Source organism: Podarcis melisellensis, assembly GCF_964234715.1.
Source record: "Podarcis melisellensis genome assembly, chromosome: 8".
NCBI classification, from domain to species: Eukaryota; Metazoa; Chordata; class Lepidosauria; order Squamata; family Lacertidae; genus Podarcis; species Podarcis melisellensis.
In genome coordinates, this window is record NC_138540.1 from 18,699,724 (window position 1) to 18,723,167 (window position 23,444).

General features: G+C 44.9%; 1 protein-coding gene across 18 annotated transcripts in view; it reads left to right on the forward strand.

Moving 5' to 3' along the window:
* Positions 1 to 23,444, forward strand: part of RERE (arginine-glutamic acid dipeptide repeats) — a 350,074-nt gene that overhangs the window by 99,900 nt on the left and 226,730 nt on the right. For all 18 annotated transcript variants that reach the window (XM_081923414.1, XM_081923418.1, XM_081923419.1 and 15 more), the window contains one exon: positions 11,623 to 12,093. In XM_081923414.1, coding sequence (XP_081779540.1) covers positions 11,769 to 12,093 — 325 coding nt within the window. In that variant the 5' untranslated portion in view covers positions 11,623 to 11,768. The remainder of the gene's footprint in view (positions 1 to 11,622; positions 12,094 to 23,444) is intronic.

The window sequence follows — 23,444 nt, forward strand, 5'->3', positions numbered from 1 at the left end:
TCGTTTTCTGCAGGCTTGCAGAATTGCTGCTTACGTGCAGCCCTGCATGCACCTGATCTGCTGAGAACTTGCCCTGTGCTGAGTTTCTCATTTTCTTCCTATACATCTCAGATTCTTTTCGTTTAGCCTTGTCCCCCCCAAAAGGGTTCCTGATCTATTTTGTGCTCTTTCTCCCATTCTCTCTCTTTCCGTATAACTTTTATTTCCTTCGCCGGCATGGGGGAAATGTTCCCTTGTCCGTGCTGTTTTCTCTCTTTTGTGAGAGGTTAGACTCTCTCCAGGAAACGCTCTGTGGGTGAGACGGTGACTTGATAGCAGAGGCAATTTAATCCTGCTCAACCTGCAGCGCTGTGATCAGCGCATTTTCCCATCCTTTGTCAGGTGATGGCGGAAGCAGCTGTGCTGACGGTTGTTTTGTGCAGTGTGAAAGGGAGCCTGCCAGTGAGAGAGAAATTGCTGCAAAACCGAAGCTATTGAGCTTGCCAAACCCCACAAAGATTTCCCCAACCCCCCAGTGTATTTACTTCTCCTGTCCTAATCTGAGCTTTAAACATCTGTGTAAACATCTGTGTGTTTGGCAGTATACGTGATGTATTAGCACAGTTTACTTTAGAGGACTCCCCCCACCCAACCCAATACACCCACCCACACATATCAATGTTTAGTTTTATGGGTTCCATATCATTCAGGTGCAATTATGTATAAAACAGAAAGTCGTGCTTAACCCATTGCAACATCTGTGAAAGAGGAATAATGTTAAGCTAGCAGATTAGTGCTGGGTGCGTGATAAGTTTCAGTGAACAGCATGCCTGGCCCCATCAGGGCTTCCGAATGCACAGAAGCTTGCACAATATAAACTCATTATTATGTTGTCTGGAAGTACTTCTGCACGATAGCATACTGTCAGATCTCCACAGTTCCTTTGCTGGAGATGTAAAGTCAGTGAAGTGCTATCTCAACTGACTGAATTTAGTAGGCATGTAGGAGGCTGCCTTATATTGAGTTGGGCCATTGGTTCTCCTAGCTCTGTATTGTCAGCTCTGACTGGCAGCAGCTCTCCAGCGTTTCAGGTAGAATGCATTCCCAGACTTACTTGGAGATGTTGGGAATTAAACCAGGGAATCTCCTTTATGCAAAACAGAAGCTCCAACACTGAGCTTTGGCTTGTCCCAGTCTAGCTTGTTCACAGTGTGCAAGTTTCTGAGCTTCATAGCATTCTTCATTAGGCTTGCTGTCTCCAGTGCTCTGGGATCAACACGGTATCTAAAATATGTTGTTCTTCAGCTGGACAATTTTTGGTATGGTATTGTAGCAGTCATTCCCCTGATCTGTGAGAATTTCCTCCAGGCATCCAGGCACAGCAGCTTTCCAAAAATGGATGGTTCTTTTTACTGTTGTTGTTTTTTTTTAAAAAAAAACCTGTCATAAAATATTTGCATAAGTATCTTGTGCAGGTGAGCGTACTAAACTTTGTAGGCTGGCATATAAGGCTGGCATACTTGAGTGTTCATTTGCATTAGAACACATACATGCACACAACACTCTTTTGCTCCTTGTCATTTTGTTGAGAACTTGTACAAATTAGAGTGGTGTGGGTGTGTGTAAGGAAAACTAAGAATTGAGAACAGTGTGTACTGACATTCTAGATCTACTGAGGAACTTGAAAGATGATTGATTTTTGTTTGTTCGTTTTTGCTCTTTGCTCCAGTTTATTATTAAGGAGGTGATTGCTTGGATGTTCTTCCTTAGCCTTGTCGCGCAACTGAGGCCTTGTCCCTTTTCTCTACGCTGCTCCATTTTGTGGAGAATTAAAAATAGCTGCATTGTTTCTTGATGCTATCATTGTCATTCTCCTGGCTCTGATTTTTTTTAAAATCCACCTCTGTGATAAGCCTGGGAAATGTGGACCCCCCCCCCTTGTGCCTTGTGGGGACAGGAAGATGTAAACATTCCAGAAACTGTGAAGTCATGGGGGGTGGGGGAGAGGGTGAAGTCATTGCAGGGGCAGGTGGTGGAATTGTTTTTTTTTTCCTGGAATAAAATGATCTGGGGATGGGTGGGGGGGGAAATACAGTACTTTTTCTATTTGGGGGCCTGTCACATATTGAAAGTCACTAATTTTGCCATAAGGTTATAATCTTTTGGTATATAAGAAGTACCATTTATTCAGACATGCCAAGGATTGAACTGGGAACCTTTTTAATACTAAGCAGGCCCCTTCCCTAATATAGTTCTAAGAATGGTTATTCTTTAGCTTTGCCTGCAGAAACCTTGGGTTTGAGGGGGTAGGGAGCACCTGTACCTTTCTGCATTCTCTAGCTCCTGCTAATCTTTTTACTCTGCCCCAGTTCTGTATCTGTGTCAGCTTTCAGAACTATTCAGCATAACCTAGTTGCTGTGCCAGAGGCACACACCCCTCCTTACAAACCCATAATTCATTTCTTTTACATGCTGACTCATCATGTATGATGCCAAGCCCCGCCCACATAGCCAGTGTGGAGCTGCAGTGCATTGTGGGTGTGAAGCTTTCCCATATCCCTCCACACCTGCTCATGGAAGGAATGGATGTCAGCTCATGAATTACATAAGCCATCACTGAACGTATCAAAGAGTTAGGGCATGTGTGGGGTGGTGGGAGGGGCGGTAAACCTGACTGTTTAGAAGGGAGCGGCATTTCCGTTGTGTGTGTGTGTGTTTTTTTTAAATGACTCAATAGTGAAGCATTGTGTGTGTTTTGAGGGTGGCTTTTGAGATTGAAAGTGGCCCGCATGCACTTTTCTTCCTCTCTTGCCAGTGCTTATCCCCATCCTGCTTAGAGACCCTAAAAGTAAGCGCAGAACCTTATCTCTATTGTAAGCAGTGTAATCTTAAAAGAGTTGTTATGGGAATAGATGATTAAAGAGAGGAAAAATACAGGCAAGACAAACCAGCCAAACTTGCTCCTTTGCGGGAGGTGACTTACAATCAGTAGTTGTTGTCTGCTTGCAGTTTGGATTTCAGGAGTTGTTTAGGCCTATAGACATGGGTTTTACAAATATCTTTTAAATAACAACAATAATAAAAGCTTTGGCTGTTTGCTGCAGGGCTCCAGCCAGAGTTTCCTGGGTGAGGTTCTTAACGTTCTGGAGAATAAGACTCCTTGGTCCTTTGTTTGACATCCTAATGTAACCTGCTTGGAAAAATTGCCTAGAGCTGTAGGTGGCCCTTTCACAATTTAATGTGGAAAAATGGGGGTCTGTCACTAAGTCACTATTGCAGTGGAAGCATCCTGTTGTTGTAGCTGGTTTTGGACATTGTCTTGCCTTAGCTTAGTTGTAGGTGACAAGGTGCTTCAGGAAATGGAACAAACACACACACACAGCAGTTTGACAGAGGCTAATTACATGTTGGTTGCACTTAGCCATGAGCTGTCTATTCCACTTAGGTTCAGTGAGTTCTAAATGTTGCCTCCTGCTCTTGACAAAAAGTTGCATGTTGGGCACATCTGATAATTTGAGCTGTCCTCTGTGCTGTGGAGAGACAAGAGACAAGGTTGTCTCCATCCCTTGCAGAGTTGCTAGGCCTCCGTTGCAGGTACAGAGGTGGCTAAGTGTGTTCGATGCTTCTTTGATACCACCCTGGGAAAGGAAGGCTTTCTTGTTGCTTTGGTGCAGCTTTGGGGTTAAGGGAGCTTGATCACCCCGTCTCTGACAATGCATGGTTGGAGAGCAAGGGTGCAAGAGCCTAAATCAGATTCTAGCACAGGAGTGGGAAATATTTGGCTCATGAACCAAACGTTGCCCACCAGGCCTCCTCATTTGGCCCATGACGCCATTTTTCTGAAGCTACAATCATCTTTTCCACAGAGACATGGCTGCAGAATGCATGGTTGGTCCTGCATGGGGAATTCAGTCTTGTTTGGCCAGTATCTTTGCCCACCCCATCAGATGATTGATAGGTAGGTGGTCTTGCACATCTGCCAGAATTGGCCCACTGGGATGGGGGAAGATACAGATCTGGCCTACCAGGCTGAAAGCTCCCCCCCCCCTCTTGCTCTAGCAGGACCAAGAGAGAGGACTCAGGGTATTGTTATTCAGATGAGGGCTAGCTCACTTCTTACTGAATTCCATGGAGAAAAATATTTTATTTCTGTTCTACCTTTCTGATGTGATGAAGACTAGGAGTGGTGCACAAGGGGTTCCCAGGCTGTCTCCTGTCCAGGCACTGACCTGCTCAACTTCAGGAATCTTGCATCATGAGTACCATGCTTGGGTCAGAATGAGATGCAGCTAAGGACACAATGGAGAGGGTGTCAAACCAGCTTCTTGCTCCAGACATGTGGGTCACCGGGAGCAGGAGTTCCTGCTGTGCCCTGGTGTTCTTTCCAGGCATTTTGCTGGTTTAATTAATAAAGGTTGGGACTAATCCTGATTATACTGTTGAGCAGTGCCATCTGCTCTGTGGGGATGGGTTAGAGGAGGGAGAAGAGCCGGGGTGGTGGAAATGAACACAGTGGCTCACAAGCAGCACCTCCTTGGAGAGGCATATCCTCAAATACAGGCACTCTTACTGCTGGGTGAGGGAAAGGGGCTGTCTGTTAGATATTTACCTAAGGAGTGGGAAGAAGCGGATTCACAAAGGCATCCAATCTAGCCACATCCCCAATTAGTCACTGCTGTTTGCATGCCTTGTTAGAGTTCTTTGATGAGGATTAAACCAGCAGAAAGGAGCTGCTCCCTCGAGAGCTCCATGAACTGGTGCCTTGTAGCCACTGCTCTAGAGCTTCTGTAACTTGTCTCATCACAAGATCCTTGTGTGCTTCCTCTCTGTCTCTCGTGATGCTGGTCCCTGCATTCTTAACATTGATCGTGCCCTGTGTTCCTAGTTCCTTTCCTCTAGTGCAAGGCAGCTTGCTGCTTTCCCAGTCATTTTTGGTGTTCTGGCCATTGTCTTCTGTCCTTTGGTCAGCACACAGTTTTGTGGGGATGACACTTTGAAGATAGTATGGCAGGTGCTAAGCCAGAGTCATCTCCTTGCAAGGGCTGCCAACAAGTTACATTGTAACACCCTCCGCTCCTCCTGCCATGATTGCTGGCCCTTCTTGCCTCTGAGCTTGTAATGGAGAGGCCAGTTATTGCTCCTTTGGAGAATAGATTTGTCCCTGGGCCTCAGAATAACAGGAATCAGTATTCATACTCCTTCCATGAGAAGAGAGAGATCTGTGTCTCCTTAGAAAGCTAAAACGATCACTCTGTGTGTGTTTGTGTGGAGGTCTGTATCAGCAGCTAAAGACCAATTTCCCCTTTTTACAACATAAAATTTACACCCTATCATTCTTCTCCCTCTAAGTTGTCCACAGACTTGATGCTTGTATTACTTTTTGGCAAAGAAGCACTCTTGCTTCATCAACAAGAAGCTCGGTGGCTTTTGCACTCTCTCTCTCTCTCTCTCTCTCTCTCTCCCTCTCTCCCTCTCTCCCTCTCTCCCTCTCTCCCCCCCTCCCTCCCTCCCCCCCCCCCGCCATCTCTATGGGGGGAAATGCAAACTGTATATGGCAAAGGAGCGATGTCATTTTAGTGCATGACATTTTAGTTTCCATCTCTCCTTCTCTTGGGTACTCTTTCCTTTACTTACCACTAGAGCACCTAACCATCTAGCTCAGGCATAGGCAACCTTCGGCCCTCCAGATGTTTTGGACTATAATTCCCACCATCCCTGACTACTGGTCCTGCTAGCTAGGGATCATGGGAGTTGTAGGCCAAAACATCTGGAGGGCTGAAGGTTGCCTATGCCTGATCTAGCTGTTTGACTTGGTACTCAGTGCACAGGTACAACCAATCTAGGGTCTATGGTAAAGTGCTGGGGAAACCGTGATGTTTTACTGACACCACACCCGTAAAAACGTAGCAGAATGAGAATGTGCATAAGTTGAAAGTAAAATATTTGCATCCAAATCTTCACTGCTTCTTTTTTTTGCCTATACTTGCCCTTGGGAATTTGAGCTTGTGGATAAGAATAACCATGGACAGATGGGTTTAATCAATCTTGAGAGGTTATTTGAACGAGAGCCTTAATGCCTAGAGAGTGTTTTTGCTATGGTCTCCAGCCTCTCAACCAGCACAGGCGCAAGTTAAGTATGGAGAGCCACCCTGAAAAATGCTGTGTGAATTGAAGCGTTATATTCACATTTGAATATATTGGTATATCACTCTGGTAAATTATGCAAACTAGGCAGTCACTAAGCCGTAGCTGGTAGATAAGTAATGTGTGTACAAATTTTTCATCACTATGTCCCTGAAATTTGGTACCAAATGTGATTGGTACCAAAGGTTTTCCAGATCACATAATATCTTTATTGCGATATGCATGAGAGTCCCCCTTGTAAATTGTCAAAGGAAATGATTGCAGCTGCTTGAGGAGCGGGAAAAGAGCTGAGAACCTCTGTCTTCCTGGAATGTTTCCCTCATTCAGGAAAAAGAGAGAAACTGAAGCCTCATACCTCAGGTTACAACAGCGAAGTCAGTTTGTCTCTTTGGATGTTGTCATGGTCTGGAGAAAACATCAGTGGGGAGACGTAAGAATTGCTTGGTGTCTTTCTCTCTTTTAAAATGTTAGGGTCTAAGAGGAAAGATTTCAGGTGCACAGAGCTGGAACATTCCTTCCCTCATTTCTTGATAGGTGTGTAAGCATTCTAAACGAACTTTAGCATTGCAGGGGGTTAGACTAGATGACCCTTGGGTCCCTGGCAACCGTACGATTCTGTGACCTAGCCTTTTGAAAAATTCTGCATTTCTTAAAAGGTTCAGGGCTTTTAAGCATTAAATGTGGATATGGTTTTATGGAAAGTGTACAAACATGAACAAATGGCGATAAGTAATATTCTCCAAGGTGAGAAATCTTACTATGGCCCATGTACCTAGCCAATCTCATCAGATAAGATGTGTTTAGTCAGCACATGATAATAGACAGTGGGGGGCTATAGTGGAGAGAATTTATGGGCAAAGCTTTCCAAAGCTTCACAGTGGTAAAACTTTGTGGTTTTGCACATCTGGGCAACAACCCTGGCACCTCTGAGATGGCAGGCTGTAAAACGTGGGTTAAAGTCTGGGTCAGAACTCCAGGCTTGTACCCAAAGCAGCACTAAGCCTTTCCTCCATGGAACTTGCCCTTACACAATGGAACTTTCCTCCCCCTTACACCCTTTAAATCTGTTCTGCACCCCCCCCCCCTTCTGGAGAAGAATTGGGGAGGAGATGGGGGGGGAGTTTCATTGTTCAAGGGTAAATCATTGCACTAATGGCACGAGGTCATGGGATACTTCACCTAATCTGGCTGTCACCTGTTCCTGGTGTGGGACGCAAACTTTTGGCTGGGAAAATACAAAGCTCCTGCCAGTGCCATCTCCACTCCCCAACTTCATAGTCTTAATACAGTGGTACCTCGGGTTACATACGCTTCAGGTTACATATGCTTCAGGTTACAGACTCCGCTCACCCAGAAATAGTACCTCGGGTTAAGAACTTTGCTTCAGGATGAGGACAGAAATCATGCTCTGGCGTCGCGGCGGCAGCAGGAGGCCCCATTAGCTAAAGTGGTGCTTCAGGTTAAGAACAGTTTCGGGTTAAGAACGGACCTCCAGAACAAATTACAGTACTTAACCCGAGGTACCACTGTATTTCAGGAACAAGACTTGTTGCACTCCCTGCTCCACACAAGCTCACTTGCTATTGGTACTTTTTGACACACACCCAACTTTCTTCTCTTATTTTTTTTGTATGTGGCCCTTTTCTCAAAGGAACTGGGGGCGGCGGTATGCATGAGGCTTTTCACAACAACCCCCGCAGTCCTGTATGTTGATTACATAACTACGTCTGCTACATGGATGGTACATGAGGGAAGCAGGCAACTATTTCTGTGATGTCAGCTGCTCTTCCTTTTTCCTCCAGCAGACACCAATTGCCGCCAGCTCCCCAGGCGGGAACATGCCAGTTCCCACTAGCCTTTTCCCACGTGACTGTATAGCTGCACACACACTTTAGAGGGAGGCTCATCGCTCAGCAACAGAGCTCAAACTTTGCATGCAGAAGCTTCCCAGCTTCAGTCTCCATTAAGGCCTGGGAAAGACTCATCTGACATCTTGGAGAGCTGCTGCCATTTGGCGTAGGTTGAAGCTTGCTGGACTGATGGTCTAAGGCAGCTTCAGCTGTAAATCCACTCTGTATTGAGAAACATGAAGATTGAAATCTTGCTTTATTTTTAGGGCAAAGACCATAGCTCAGCAGTAGAGCATGTATCATATACAGAAAGTCCCACATTCAGTCTTCTCATTAATAGGATCAGGTGAAGGGAAAAGCCTGCCCCCCTGTCTCTGATACTTTGGAAGGCTGCTGCCAGTCAGAGTACACAATGCTGGGCAATATTTTTTTTTTAAAAAAAAGGCCTATGGAGCTGCCTATTTCCTCCAATTCAGGAAGGCTGGAGTTTGGGGTTTTTGCTTCAGCAGTGAAGTAGCTCAGACAAGAATCTTGTAGAGGAAATCGAGGCTCCATCCCTTTCTGGTTTTCAACCAGACTCTGATCTGGGCTGTGTGCTTCCATTCACTTCCCTTTCCACACTGTGTGCAGCTAGCTGGGCACTTTGGTGGCCCTGAAGCTTCTGGTTGACTCACCATCTTATTGGGTCCTGTGGCTCTGGAGGAGATGGGGAGTGGGAAGTCTGAGTGCCAGCCAAAACCCCAAGCAGCTGGTATAGTGACCTTCAGTCCTGGTGCGAGGCTGTTTGGACCCAGCAGTTCTTCAGAATTTCTGAGGTTTAGATATCTGCTGGAGGGTCCAGTCCTCCCTCCCTCCGCTGAGGAGATTTCAAGTTCAAGGGCTGGGCAGGAATACAGACACTTTGCATTTATATACAGTGGTACCTCAGGTTACATACGCTTCAGGTTACATACGCTTCAGGTTACAGACTCTGCTAACCCAGAAATATTACCTCAGGTTAAGAACTTTGCTTCAGGATGAGAACAGAAATTGTGTTCCGGCGGCGCGGCAGCAGCGGGAGGCCCCATTAGGTAAAGTGGTGCTTCAGGTTAAGAACAGTTTCAGGTTAAGAACGGACCTCTGGAATGAATTAAGTACTTAACCCGAGGTACCACTGTACTGCTTTAGAGCATTCAGGGTGCTTGCAGTGCTCAATACAGCAGGCTAATATGAGCACCCTCCTGTTGTAGATCCCGGGAGAGCTGTCTGACCACCTAGCTCGTGAGGGAGGGGATATGTGAAAGGGTTGTTGGGGACATAGTCCTTTAGCCACCACATAAGTTACATTTTGTAAAATGCTGTCTTCTGCTAGAATCTAGCACGCCACTCACAGAATCATTAAGCAGGAGTGGTAGTAGTTTATTAGGGCTAGATGGCTGCTGGAAAAAGCCATTGTCTGTGAAGACTCTCATTTTAAAAGCCAGTGTATCTTTACTATGTGCACTGGCACATAACGTTAAGAGACTGTAACTCTCCAGCCTTCGCTCAAGTGTGCTGATGGATTCCTTAACTGGTGCAAAATTCTGTTCAGTCATAAGGCTTTCTAGGGCAGCAGCTGCTGGCAGTTTTAGCCCAGCTTCAGCTTTTCTGTTGGCTGTTACACAGAAAAGGCCCCCCCCCCCGTGTCATACACAACCTGTCAGTCCAGATTGGCGGCCTGGAGATTGACAGGGAAGCAGTCGTCAGGTAAAAGGCTTAGCTTCAAACCGTGAGAACAAGAGGCTTTAACAATATGTGGCAGTGCTCCCTTATTACAGCCCTTCCCTTGACTTGAAGACGGGCAATTTTATGTAGCAGGTTATGAACAGAGGCTGTTTTTCTCTCTGGGAAGGCTGAGTTGCAAAGTCTTCTTCCTCTTCACTCAGCTATCATTCATAGACGATGGCAGTCTTGTGTGCAGGAAAGAAAAGTGTGGCTTATTGGAGAGGTGTGAGCCTGGATATCACTGTTGTCTGTAGATTCCACGGCTGTGTCAATATGTATTCTGCAATTTGCTCCACCTGAGCTCAAAAATATTTTCTCTGTTAATTATGTACCCCTCTTTTTTCTCTTTAAAGTAAATTTTGTCATTAGGGTGCACTGCAATGCTTGTTTGGTCCAACGACCCACCACACTTGGATCTCAGAGTACATTAATATATGGTGCTCAATTCAAGGTGCTGGTTTTGACCTAAAAAGCCTTATGTGGCTCAGAACCCCAGTAGCTCAAGGGCCACCGCTTCCTAAATGCATCAGCCAGGACCCTGTGCTTGTCATCTGAAGCCATGTGTTTCCTCTAAGGGAGGTGCAGAAGGTGGTGGCATGAGAACAAACTTTTCATTGGTGGCTTCCCCACTTGCAGAATGCTATACCCAGGGAGGCACATCTGGCACCATCACTATTTTTAGGTGCCAGGTACAAGTGTTGTTTCTTACCCAAGCTTTCAACCCTAAATTTGGAGCACATCAGATATTTCCAGTGGGTGGGATGTGTTCGGCTTACCTTTTGCATACGTGTTTTTAGGTTTTTGTTTTGGATTTATACTGGGTTTACTTTTTATAATATTTTATAACTTGCCTTGAGTCACTTTCTTTGTGGGGGAATTAATAAGTGCAATAAATAAACAAATCCTTCTTTCTCAAAATGACATTTTTATATTTGTGAAGGAACTGTTGTCACGCCAGGCTGGATGTGCATGGGTGAAGGACCTCATGATTGCAGGAGATTGGGAGCTGTGGGGGACAACACAACACATTCTACATCACGTTTGCTTGTCCCATAGCTCTCAGTAGCAGCCTCCGCCACAACAACAAACATGCTGCTATCTGTGTAGCCCCACTCTTTCAGTGGCATAATGTTGCCATGAATGTTCTTTCCCCCCCTCAAATTTTCTTATTGATTTTCAAGTTTGTAACAAACATAAACAAAAAAGAAAAAACATTACAATATAAAAAACAAAACAAAAAACATACATTTATCCTAACTATTATAATCCCACTTTTGTTACCATTGTTAAATGACTTCCTCAGATCCCTTTAGCTGAGTTTCCATATGACTCATTGTAGCAGTTTTCCAATACTAATTTCAGTAAAATTAACTTAATCAATTAACATCTTTCTTTCTTATCATATTCATTTCTATCCATAGTGTTAGCAATTTAAAACATTTAACTCCTAAGCCAATTTGGTACTCACAAATAGTACTACTTATATTATCTTAGAATATTTAACTAAATAATCCTTAAATTTCTTCCATTCTTCTTGGTACTCCTCTTTCTGTTCGCGGATTCTTCCGGTCAGGTTGGCCAGCTCCAAAAAGTCTATCATCTTCATCCGCCAATGTTGCCATGAATGTTCTGGGACACTTTAGTCATGTTTGATGGAACTGGCTGTACATAAGTGTGTGAGAGCGCTGGGAAGTCTGAGAGGAGCCATGCTTTGTGTGTAGAGAAGAAAGCATGGCATTAGAGCATAATAGGGGCTGTTGTTTGAATGTCCTGCTGTGTGGCCTGAAAGAACTTTAACACTGATATTTCCTTCCCCTAAATGTCTAATCTTTCCCTAGAAAGAAGTTGAGATAGTTGTTGAAGAGTTCCGATGGCTAACGTTTTCTTTTCCCCCTCCTTTTCAAAGAGCCTTTTTAAAACGCTGGGGTTGTTGGAGTGGTCGAATTTTTCCTGGAATTGAGTGAGAAATTCAGAAGACTGAAGCCCAGGCTCACTGTCTACCTTTCACGGAGGCCCAGCCGTGAGAGGACAGAAGAAGGCACCTGGCGAATCATGACAGCAGACAAAGAGAAGGACAAAGAGAAAGACAAGGACCGGGACCGGGACAGAGACCGAGAGCGGGACAAGCGGGAGAAGGCACGGGAGAGCGAGAACTCACGGCCCCGTCGGAGCTGCACCCTGGAAGGCGGAGCCAAGAATTACGCAGAGAGTGACCACAGTGAGGACGAGGACAATGACAACAACAGCGCCACCACAGAGGAGTCCACAAAGAAGAACAAGAAGAAACCCCCCAAGAAGAAATCTCGCTATGAGAGAACGGACAACGGAGAAATCACCTCTTTCATCACGGAGGATGATGTGGTCTACAGACCTGGAGGTAAGAGTGAGATCCTACTCTTTGGAATCTGAACCACATGGTGTGTTTGTGTTGTCCAGCCTAGTTTTCTTGGCTGAAGTTCAGACGGGAGGGAGGGATGTAAATTGCTGCCATAGTTGAATGGATAATTTTGACCAGTGCATGCTCTGTTGCACTGGGAACTGACTTTTGTTGTTGTGTATGTAGCACCTTGTACACACGTGGAGCTTTAAGGAAGAATGAGACAACTGATCTCTATCTCAAGGGACTTTCTATTTAAAAATAAATGCAAGGTGAACATATTAGGGGTAAATCAGGAAATAATATGCAATGATTCAAATTAAATGAACATTGGCTTGCTTACAGTAGGGTATTGGGACTGAGGGCTATGGCAGATGCTTCACTAAAAGGCTTTTTGAGGAGGGATTTAAAATAAGCAAGAAAGGTGATCCCATGGGGACATTCTGGAGATTGTTCCAGCCATATGGGCCAGTATGAGAGGGAGAGTGGAGCTGTTACACCAGGTATTGGCAAACTCTGCCCTGCAGATGTTTTGGGACTACAGTTCCCATCATATCTGACCACTGGTCCTATTAGCTAGGGCTCATGGGAGTTGTAGCCCTAAAACATATGGAGGGCTGAGTTTACCTATGCCTTTGTTACACAGAGCAGGAGACCTTCAGATGTCTAAGGGTGATAGAGTTGGGTGAGTGAAGGTCGCAGGTGTGCTGGGCTATAAGGACAGAGAGATGCAGGGGAGGGGGAGGAAGTCTATGGAGGGTTTTGCAGGCAAGGAGAAGAAACTTGTCCAAGTTCCACAAACACCCAATGATTTATTTTTATATATATTTTTATACAAAGAAAATGATTGCATTTTTGTAGAATTAAAGGTAAGGGCATGTTACAAACAAACAAACAAACCATTAAGCTGACTATTTATCTGTCTTTTTAATATTGCCCCAAACCTGCTGCTTTAAGGCGGGCGTTCACCGCTCCTCAGGGTAGTGGATGCTCCAGTTCCATGACTACTTGCAGTGCTCTTGTTTCCACCAGGATGTGTGTATTTATTCCTGATTCTCTTATCAAAAGAGCAAGCTTACAAGCGCTACTATATTTGTCATCTGCTCTGCTGTAAAAAAAAAAAAAATCATTGGCATGCTGGAAGAGCGCTGTGGGAAGGAAAGACTGATGTGCTTTTCAAAAGAAGAGGGGGAAAACACCGATGGAAATAAATCACCAGAAACAATTTTTCTAATGTGTTGTGTTGATAGAATGCTTAACGCTCTGGGCTTGTGTGGAGTCACAGGCAAATCTTGTAGCTTTTAAGTTGTGCATACTGAATTCTACCTGGAAACAGCATTGCCCTAGTCCTGTGGGGTTGATAGGGGTAAAGCTTGATAGCCTTGGGGCCAGGGTAGATGTAATGGGGTCAGGAAGACTGCTCCCCTACTGGGGTAAATTCTTCTGCCAGCTACAGTTAACTCTACAGTGCAGATATTAACTTGTGAAATGTATATTAGTTCCTTTCTGACACACAGCTTTTCCTCCCTGCCTAATTAGTCCTTTGTGGTACATTGATGGCTCAGCATGCATCCCTTAGAAACAGGGCCTTCTCAGTAATGGCACCAGCTTTTTGGGGCTCCCTCCCTAGAGAGGTTTGCCAGACCCTCAACAGCATATTCTTTTAGATGTTTGGGTGGATAGAACTTGGCTTTTTCAGTAAGCCAGGGATGGAGGAGCCTGTGTACCTCCAGAAGTTGTTGGAGTGCAGCTCTCACCATCCCTGACCATAGACCATGTTGGCTGGGGCTGATGGGAGTTAGAGTCCTGGCAACATCTGGAGGGCCATACATTCCCTACAGTTAATTTGCCTCCACTCTTTTATACTCCCAAGCCATTGCTGAGAGCCATTCAGTCATTTGTTTGTGTGAGGCAGGGGTCAGGGCTGGGGCAGCCGAACTTTTTTGGGGTCAGAGGATCAAGAGCCCTTGGAGCGCATTAAGAGCAGCTGTTCAGGCTCACAGCAGTGGGTGGTGACCATGCCGTGGTGTGGTGTGTGTGTGTTACTGCAGTTGAAGAACCTGACTTGAAATTGAGATTATTTGCTTGCAGGCATAGCTTGCCTTCTAAAACCAGGAACAATTAGCACCCTTGTTTGCCAAAAAGGTCTTCCCATCTCCGGGAAGATTTGCTTTCATGGAGGTGCTGAGGTTTAACTCTGTCTCCCACCCCTCTCTTCTGCTTGCTGTATAATATATCTGGAGCCCTGATCAGTTAACTGCAGGGCTGGGAAGGGATTCGGCAAGAGAAACCAAACCTGCCTTGGATTTCCCTCCACTTTGGGTGATTTCAAGGTATATGGTGCTTTGAATCGGGCACCACAAATTACAGTGTCTGTGAACACGACACCCCCGAAGCACTCTTTAAATGCTCAGGATCATTATTTGTAAAAGTCTGAGGGAAACAAACACTGCCTCTGCACCATATTCCTTCTTTGTAAAGCATTAACAATACACTACGTTGTTCAGGTCACTTGGATCACTGCCTCAGGTGGAAAGAAACCCCCGTAATTGGGAGTGTAGTGTTGCCACAGGCCATTAGACACCTGTCACTTGTAATTCCATCCAGGATGGAAGGTGGCCTCTGTTTAATAGTGCATTGCACCACCCCCTCCTTTTCTCCTCCTACTCCTGGAAGGCTTGTATGCTGATTCAAGAGGAGGAGTCCACCCCGCTCTGGTAGTCACTTCCATGTTTGGTTCATCAGATTCAGCACCAGAGTTCTTTGGATGGCCTAGTGGGAAACATGGGCAAAGCCTGCCCCAGGTGTGCTTATCTCTCTAATCCAGGGGTTGACAATCTAGTCCCTGCTGCCCACTAATGGGTGTTTCAGGATTCCAGGTGGGCGGTGGGGGGGTTCTATGGCACAAGCTGAATCCCCCTTCCATTGAGCACTGGTGAGCGGTAAGGAAATTTTACCATCAAGAAAGATGCGTTAGTGGGCGTAGGTATAAAAAGGTTGACTACCCCTGCTCTAATCTGATAGAAGAGCTGACCTCTAAAAGTAAACAAGGCTTTAACGAGGGCACTTTTGATTTATCATGTGGAAGTGGGGTAGTCTGACTCATGCAATAGTAAAAAGCTTTGCTTTAGGACAGGGGTCAGCAAACTTTTTCAGCAAGGGACCAGTCCACTGTCCCTCAGACCTTGTGGGGGGGGGCGGACTATATTTTGAAGAAGAAAAAATGAACGAATTCCTATGCCCCACAAATAACCCAGAGAGGCATTTTAAATAAAAGCACACATTCTACTCATGTAAAAACATGCTGATTCCAGGACAGTCCACAGGCCAGATTTAGAAGGCGATTGGGCTGGATCTGGCCCCCGGGCCTTAGTTTGCCTACCCATGCTTTAGGGCTCAGTGCTGATTTGTGGAGAGAAACAAAGATTTCCGTGCCCTGGAAAGGTTTGTGGTTCTAGCCTATGCCTTTGGGAAGGTCAAAATGATACAGATGAGCTGCATTAGTGTTGGATTGACATCTGCTGAAAAGGTTTGAAAACCTAGGACCCCATCAGATGCTTCCTTGATTCCTTGAAGGGCTAGAGAGGTAGTTAAATAATGCAAAGTAAACCTTGGATTACAACAACACCTATATGAATGTAACATTACAAACTAACGGGGGGGGGGGGGAATCAAGGAAGCATCTTGAAGTTATATGAGAAGCTAGTGCTTTGGTATTGGACAGTGAAGAGGCAGGTGCCAAGAGGCAGCATGGCTGGACATGGGAAGTTGGTGATTGGTGGTGAGCATCAGGCTGTGCTGACTTGCAGCTTTGGACAATTTAGAATTGTGTTTTATTGTACCACACATTTCCAAAATGGGTACGCTTCTGTGCAGCGCAAGCATGGAACATACTTTCATAAGCTGAGAGTTGTTAAGAGACTGCTGTTCCCTCCAGATAGCTACAATTCCCAGGGTTCCCTGAGAAGAGGACTTGATTGTTAAGTGCCTTTGGGAATTGTAGGTCTGGGAGGGGAATAGGGGTCTCCTAACAACTTTTGATACCCTTTAAACCTACAGCTCCCAGAATTCTTTGGAGGAAGCCCTGACTGTTTAAAGTGGTATTGTGGTGCCTAAATGTATGGTGCAGATGTGGCCTCGCCTGCTTGCTAGTTGTCTTTATCCTGCTCGTGTTTAAGGGGCAGCCCATCATGCTTATCCCCTCCCTTTATCCCAGTTGGCTTCTATTGTCTTCCCCACCCCACTTTTTTTTTTTGCATTTCAAACCTTTTCCTGGCTTTTGTCAAAACAACTTGTCACAATAGCAAAATTGATTTGCTGCACACCACATGCATCCCGATTTGCTTACAGCCCGTTCTTTCAGCATGAAAAAACTGGTGGAGGGCTTTGTGAGTTCTTTTTTTTTTAAAAAATAATTTTTATTAAGATTTTCCAAATTAAAACAAATAACATCCAATTCATAAACTTTTTTCCAATATCCAGGACTTCCCCTCCCCACCCCCTCTTGTGTTCCAAATCTTCCAAAAAGACAATAAAATTCAACAAATTCTTATTCCCAAAATACACTCATCCTCATTAACTTAATTTATCCAAATTTCCATCCCCTAAGGTCGATCTATTCCCTTCCACGAGTTCCCCCCTTTCAAATATAATACTAATAATAATAAAATAAAAACAAATAATAGTTTTACGACCTTTGGATTCCAAATTTCCCTCCCCTCGTTCCCTGTTGCATTCCTCCTATCCCTCCACTTCTAACCTCTTCCTGAAGATCCCACATTTCAATAAATCCACATCCCTCTGGTCCTTTACCGGCCTTTTTAAATTGCACGTGTCCAATCATAAAAGGGGTCTATCAATAAAAAGGGGGCCCATTTCTTCTATCCAGATTTTTATAACCAGGAGTAAAAACCCCAAATTTATATCCATAAGCTTGTCAAATCTGGATATCCCAAATGTTCCCACCCCAATTCTGTCCTATTCTTATTATTTCCTTGTTCTTGCCAGTCCAATCTTAAAAGGAGTCTGTCAAAAAAGGGGCCCATTTCCTCTATCCAGACTTTTATAACCAGGAGTAATAACTCCAAATTTATATCCCTAAGCTTGTCAAATCTGGATATCCCAAATGTTCCCACCCCAGTTCTGTCCCATTCTTGTTGTTTCCTTGTTCTTGTCAGTCCAGTCTTAGGAGGAGTCTATCAAAAAGGGGCCCATCAGGCTGTGCTGACTTGCAGCTTTGGACAATTTAGAATTGTGTTTTATTGTACCACACATTTCCAAAATGGGTACGCTTCTGTGCAGCGCAAGCATGGAACATACTTTCATAAGCTGAGAGTTGTTAAGAGACTGCTGTTCCCTCCAGATAGCTACAATTCCCAGGGTTCCCTGAGAAGAGGACTTGATTGTTAAGTGCCTTTGGGAATTGTAGGTCTGGGAGGGGAATAGGGGTCTCCTAACAACTTTTGATACCCTTTAAACCTACAGCTCCCAGAATTCTTTGGAGGAAGCCCTGACTGTTTAAAGTGGTATTGTGGTGCCTAAATGTATGGTGCAGATGTGGCCTCGCCTGCTTGCTAGTTGTCTTTATCCTGCTCGTGTTTAAGGGGCAGCCCATCATGCTTATCCCCTCCCTTTATCCCAGTTGGCTTCTATTGTCTTCCCCACCCCACTTTTTTTTTTTGCATTTCAAACCTTTTCCTGGCTTTTGTCAAAACAACTTGTCACAATAGCAAAATTGATTTGCTGCACACCACATGCATCCCGATTTGCTTACAGCCCGTTCTTTCAGCATGAAAAAACTGGTGGAGGGCTTTGTGAGTTCTAATGTACAAGGCTGCTAAAATGACTGCCCTTCCCTTTGGTGTTAGTCAGATTATTGTTGGTTACACTAGACCACTAGACCCATTTATTTTGCAGATTTTCATCAGTGTTAACATAAAAAGAGGGTCTGCTGCTGGATCAGGCCCTAAGTCTCTTTAGTCCAGTATCTATGAACAGTACATTTTTTATTGGTTCTGGCAGGGAGGCAAGTGGGTAGTTTCTGCAGCCCTCAAGTGGCATTGAGTGGTTTTTATTATTTAAAAATGAGGATGATGGCTTTGAGAGCAGAGAAAACTGCCTTATGCTACATCAAACTCTTTGTCTCTCTAGGCCAGGATTGTCTCTTCTGGCTCTCAGCCCCTTTTCCATGGGTTCAGGTGGCAAGTGGTCTTTACCATCTCCTTCTGACCCTGTTTAGCTAGAGATGCCAAGGTTTTCTGTTCCTGCAGGGAAAGCATGTGCTCTGCCTCTTAACTACTGTCCCACCCATTCTTTCTCAAATGGCCAGGCTCACTTTCACTGATGCAAAATACAGAGCTGCCACTGAGGAAGGGCAGCCCCTTGTTGAGTTGTTCTTCCTTTATACTGTGTAGTGAAATCGCCTCCCCACCCCATCCCAAAAAATCACCACACTGTGACATTTAGGGAAGAACTTAGGGAACCCACATATTTTTGTCACATAGAGCTTTCTTTGTTTTTTGGGAGGCCAATATTGGTTCCAGTCACCTGGCTGGCAGAAGAGGTGTGGGAAAGCCATTGCATCTTCCTTTCTCTCCCTTCTGGCAGTCAGATAATTAAGTGCTGATATATTAAAAGCAAAACACCCTCCCTGGCTCTTGGCACCTGCACCTGTCTAATGCAACGAGATTGGGATTCTTGATGGAGGGTAGAATTGCTGGCAATCCAGCCATAGCATTCCTGCAATAGCCGGTCATGGGGATCTTGGTGGCATTTGCAGACGCCTCTTCGAAACGTTAGCATGCTTGTTCTGTGGTCCTCCGTTGTTCTCCCACACATATCCCTCTTGGGCAAAAGCAGCTAAAAAGCATTTCCCTGGATTGCATATTGCTGCTTTGAAAAGCAAGACCCTGCCAGTTTTTGGATGGCAATCAGAAGGCCTGAGGTGAAAATGGTAGGGGCAGGAGAGATTAGCTGAACAGAGGGGTGGGGTAGGGAGGAGGGGCAGGGAGAGCTATTGCATTCTTGTAGGCTGCTTGCCTCTCATCTTTAGCAGATGGATATGAGGACACTGTCATTTTTGCTTTGGCTATTCAGAACCATTTAAAAGGATCTACAAGGATTAAAAGGATTTGTGAGGATCCATTCCAACAATGGCATCAGCAACTATATAAACAGCAAACAGGGCAATGGGAACAAACCCTGGTAACAGTGAGTAGGGGAATTTTTATATTTAGCTTTGGCTAAACAGAAGGTGGGAAGATCACCTTTCTGGCAAGGATTTCTTTTTTAAATAGTACCTTCCTGGGTTGGTATGTTGTCCTAAGGTGATGATTCTCAAATGTCAGATAGCGGAAGGGATTGTCCTCTCTGTCACCTGCCCCAAGTTGAAATTTGAGGCCTGTTTCACCCATGCATCTGCAAAGTTTCTCTTCCAGAGGTGGTTAGGGGGGCGGGTCACCTTATCAGTTGGCAGAGCCCCACCATCCTGCACTGTTTCTGCATGAATCTCACTGTTCTGGGTGTGATTGGAGGGAGACAAACTCAGAGTAGTAACCCAGGCAGAGAAGCTGTGTGCTGTCTCCTGGGAGGACAGGTAATTCAGCTTCATCGTTGTATGGAGGGATGGTAGTCTGTCATGGGACCGAGGTCAAAAACAACAACACTCCTTGGGGATGCTGGGAGGGCAGCTGCTGCTCCCCCCCCCCACATCAAGTAAATAAATAAAAATATCTAACTGACCAATTGTCACAAAAAACTCTGTTCTGCTCCCCCTGACATAAAGCCTGTCCTCCAATAAATCCTGGCTACTACGCCCATGAATCTTTCTACCTGCTCATGTGAGTTTGTGGTTTGTTTTGTTGATTTGGTTTTTTATAAAAAAAGAAGGAGAAAGAAAGAAAGAAAGAAAGAAAGAAAGAAAGAAAGAAAGAAAGAAAGAAAGAAAGACTACCTCTGTATTCCATCACAGCTCAGGTCAAACCACTTATTTTGGAAGCCTCCCTCCCTCCCACCCCACCTTAAATTTTGATATGGCATTGGTTTGTACTGCTTAGGGGGTGGGGAAATGTTTTTTTTAATCCCACATCTCTTGTGGACCCATGATTGACTGCATTGGGGACCACTGGAAGGTGATGATTGACAAGGAAATGTAGATACTTGTGTGGGTAATTTTGATCTAGGGAAACCTGTGTAATCAATACATTATAGGAACTAGGCCAGGGGTCAGCAAACTTTCTCAGCAGGGGGCCGGTCCACTGTCCCTCAGACCTTGTGGGGGAGGGCGGACTATTTTTTTGGGGGGGGGGGGATGAACAAATTCCTATGCCCCACAAATAACCCAGAGATGCATTTTAAATAAAAGCACACATTCTACTCATGTAAAAACAACGGGCAGGCTCCACAAATAACCCAGAGATTCATTTTAAATAAAAGGACACATTCTACTCGTGTAAAAACATGCTGATTCCCCGACCATCTGCGGGCCAGATTTATAAGGTGATTGGGCCGGATTGGCCCCCAGGCCTTCGGTTGCCTACCCATGAACTAGTCTGTCGATTCAAGACTACTGCTGGACCTAGCCTCCTCTTGATAGAATTGTGCTATGCTATTAGTTTTGTTTTTAATTATATTTTGAGTAGCGTCCTGCTTTTTGGGGGGGGGCAATATTGTATGACAAGCAATATAGGCTTGAATTTAGATATCATTCCACTAATGTTAATGGTGAACAAAAATGTTGATTTCCAGAAGAGTAGTAGTGTTTTAGTTCGCTGCAGCAGAAACAACAAAGGGTTTTATAGCACCTTAAAGACTAACAAATATATTATGGCGCAAGCTTCATCAGATGCATGGATGTGTAATTCCAAATTGACAGGCATATATACACATTTGGGTGTTGTGAAAAAGAATGAGGTTGGAAGGAAACTAATATGAAAAGAATGGCAGTGACTGTTACCTGGAACCGAAATGGTGAAAGTGACCGGTTGACAAGGCAGTACATTGGCATAGCACAAACATCTTGGCATTGGGGTGCTAGTTAACATGTAGGGCTAGTGTTCTTTTATTTTACAAAAGGGAAAACCGAAAAGCAAGAGCAGCAGTAACTCTTGTAATCTCTGCTGAAGCTTCAAAGAGAGTTGAAGATAAGGAGCTGAGTTTGCTTTCAGTGCTATGTAATTCTAGTTTGACCACCTTGCTTCCCTCCTTACCTGCTTAGGTGACTCAAATAGGAGAGCAAGGCTGTGTCCCCTTTTTTAATCTCCCGCCATTTTAAGCAATGTGGTATAACACTTGAGAAATGTAGTAAAGAAAAGGCTGTGTGTGTGTGTGTGTGTGTGTGCGCGCGCGCGCGCTACTGAAAGCAGAAAGTTCCTGTTTGAGGTTATCAGGATTTCTTTTGTTTGCGTAGGTGCCAGCTGTTAAGTGCTTTGTAGCTGGCTGGGTGCAATCCTCATTTATGGAAGGATTGCTTGCCAAGGGGAAGAGCGAGAGCACTTAGCAGTTAAGGCACACTCTCTCTCCTCGAGTGCTTATTTCTTGGGGAGAGAGGGTGGATGCCCCATAATGGAGAGCAGGAAGGCTGTAATTTGGGCCTTTGTTCAGGCTTCTGATGGGTGCTCTGGCCCAAGACAATCATGTTAACACAAAACAAGACGCCCGACCCTTCTTATTATATGCTGGGAAGGAGGTGATTTCTGAATGTAGCTGCTTCTGCTAGATCTGGGGAGTGTGTAGGAGGGGGGCGGGTGGGAATCTCAGGCAGTAATAGGATCACATGCTCCTGTTCTGGTAGTGTTAGCTGCAGGCCCTGGGGAGTGCTGCAGAGAAGTGGTGGGGCAGTGGGCTGCTGAAGTTTTCAGCTCTTCCTGTTCTGGGAAATATCTTCTCTGGATCTGAGGAAGTGCATCCCATGGTGTTAATTACCTCATTCTTAAAACCCACCTTCCCTGCAAAGCCATAGCCACAGCCTCCTGGTCTCTGTGCCCTGCTTTAACTGAGACTTAAGTGCATGCAACAAAAAGAATTGCATATACGTCCCCTCTCTTTCTGCCTCCCCTTCCTCATATTGAACCTGCATGCAGGGCAGGTGCTTTGCCACACAGCTAAGGTCCCCCTTTTCCTTGCATCCCAATTCTCACTGTGTTTAGCCCGCTCTCTTCAGTATGACTGATGTCTGAGTATGCGCACGCAGAAATGAAGTAGTAGCAGTTGGTGGGGTAGTAGTGTGTGTGTTATTTAATACTATAAGAAGCATGTCCTTGTGGAATTCTTCAAATTGAGATAATATCCAGGAGTTGTGCAGAACTCAGGAGCCAAAAAACACCTTGGCAGTAACCCCCACAGGCCAGTCATCAGGCTCATCTTGCCTCCCCTGCTGGGCATCAGTGGCTTCTATGCATTCCTGATTCTATCTGCAAAATTACACAAGGGTGATTATAGTTTTGTCACCTCACTCACACACATCCCTGCCTTTGTGTGCTGTTGATTCACCCTTCCAGCACAGCAAGGGAAACAGAAGGCATTTGGTCTGTTTCTCTGGCATATTTGCACCCGGGCATAGCAGACCCAGAGTTATTTTATTTTATTTATGCAGAGCCTAATTGGGCTGAAATCTCCTATGGTTAAGTTACAATCCTCTGCCCTTTCGCTTAGCAAGCAAGCATTTGAACTCCTAAGCTCCGGAGGTTTAGCTTCTGCTGGCTCAATTAATTGTTAAATGTTCCCTTTATAATAATTATACATTGATGCTTTTCCTTGCTACCCGCCAAGGAAATGGCTGAAACTGTTGTTCAATCTGAAATCTGCTCTTGGATTAAAAAGAGAATCTCATTTTGAAAACCAAAAAGAGAGCAGAGGAAAGCTGTTTGGTTATGGGTGGGTTTTTTTTTAAAGCAGTCTAACGGTATTTGAGTTGGAGAACATGAGTGAAATTGAAATGCAGGCATTTGGCTCTCGCCCTGAGAGTGATTGGCTTGTGTTTGACATTGACCCATGTGTTTGTCTTGCTTCCAGATATTGCCTTCTATTTGTTCTGACAGCTTCACCAGCTGAGAGAGGCAAATGTGCCAGAATTAAAAAGAAGAGAGAGAGAGAGTGCGCTAGATTTTTTTTTAAAGCAACTAGGAACCTGCCGCCAAAGATTTAGCTATTCAGCTTGAATCAATATATATAAATTCCAGGCCCAGTTCCTTGCCTCACTGCCCTTTCTTGTTTTCCGCCAACTGCACAGAGACCTCCCTGTCCTTTTAGTCCTGTGTCCCTCTAACTACGCCTTCCTGTTTGTATGAGAATGGCTGTGATTATTATCAGCATTCTGTGACTCTCTCTTCCCTCTTGGTAGCTTATCAACATGC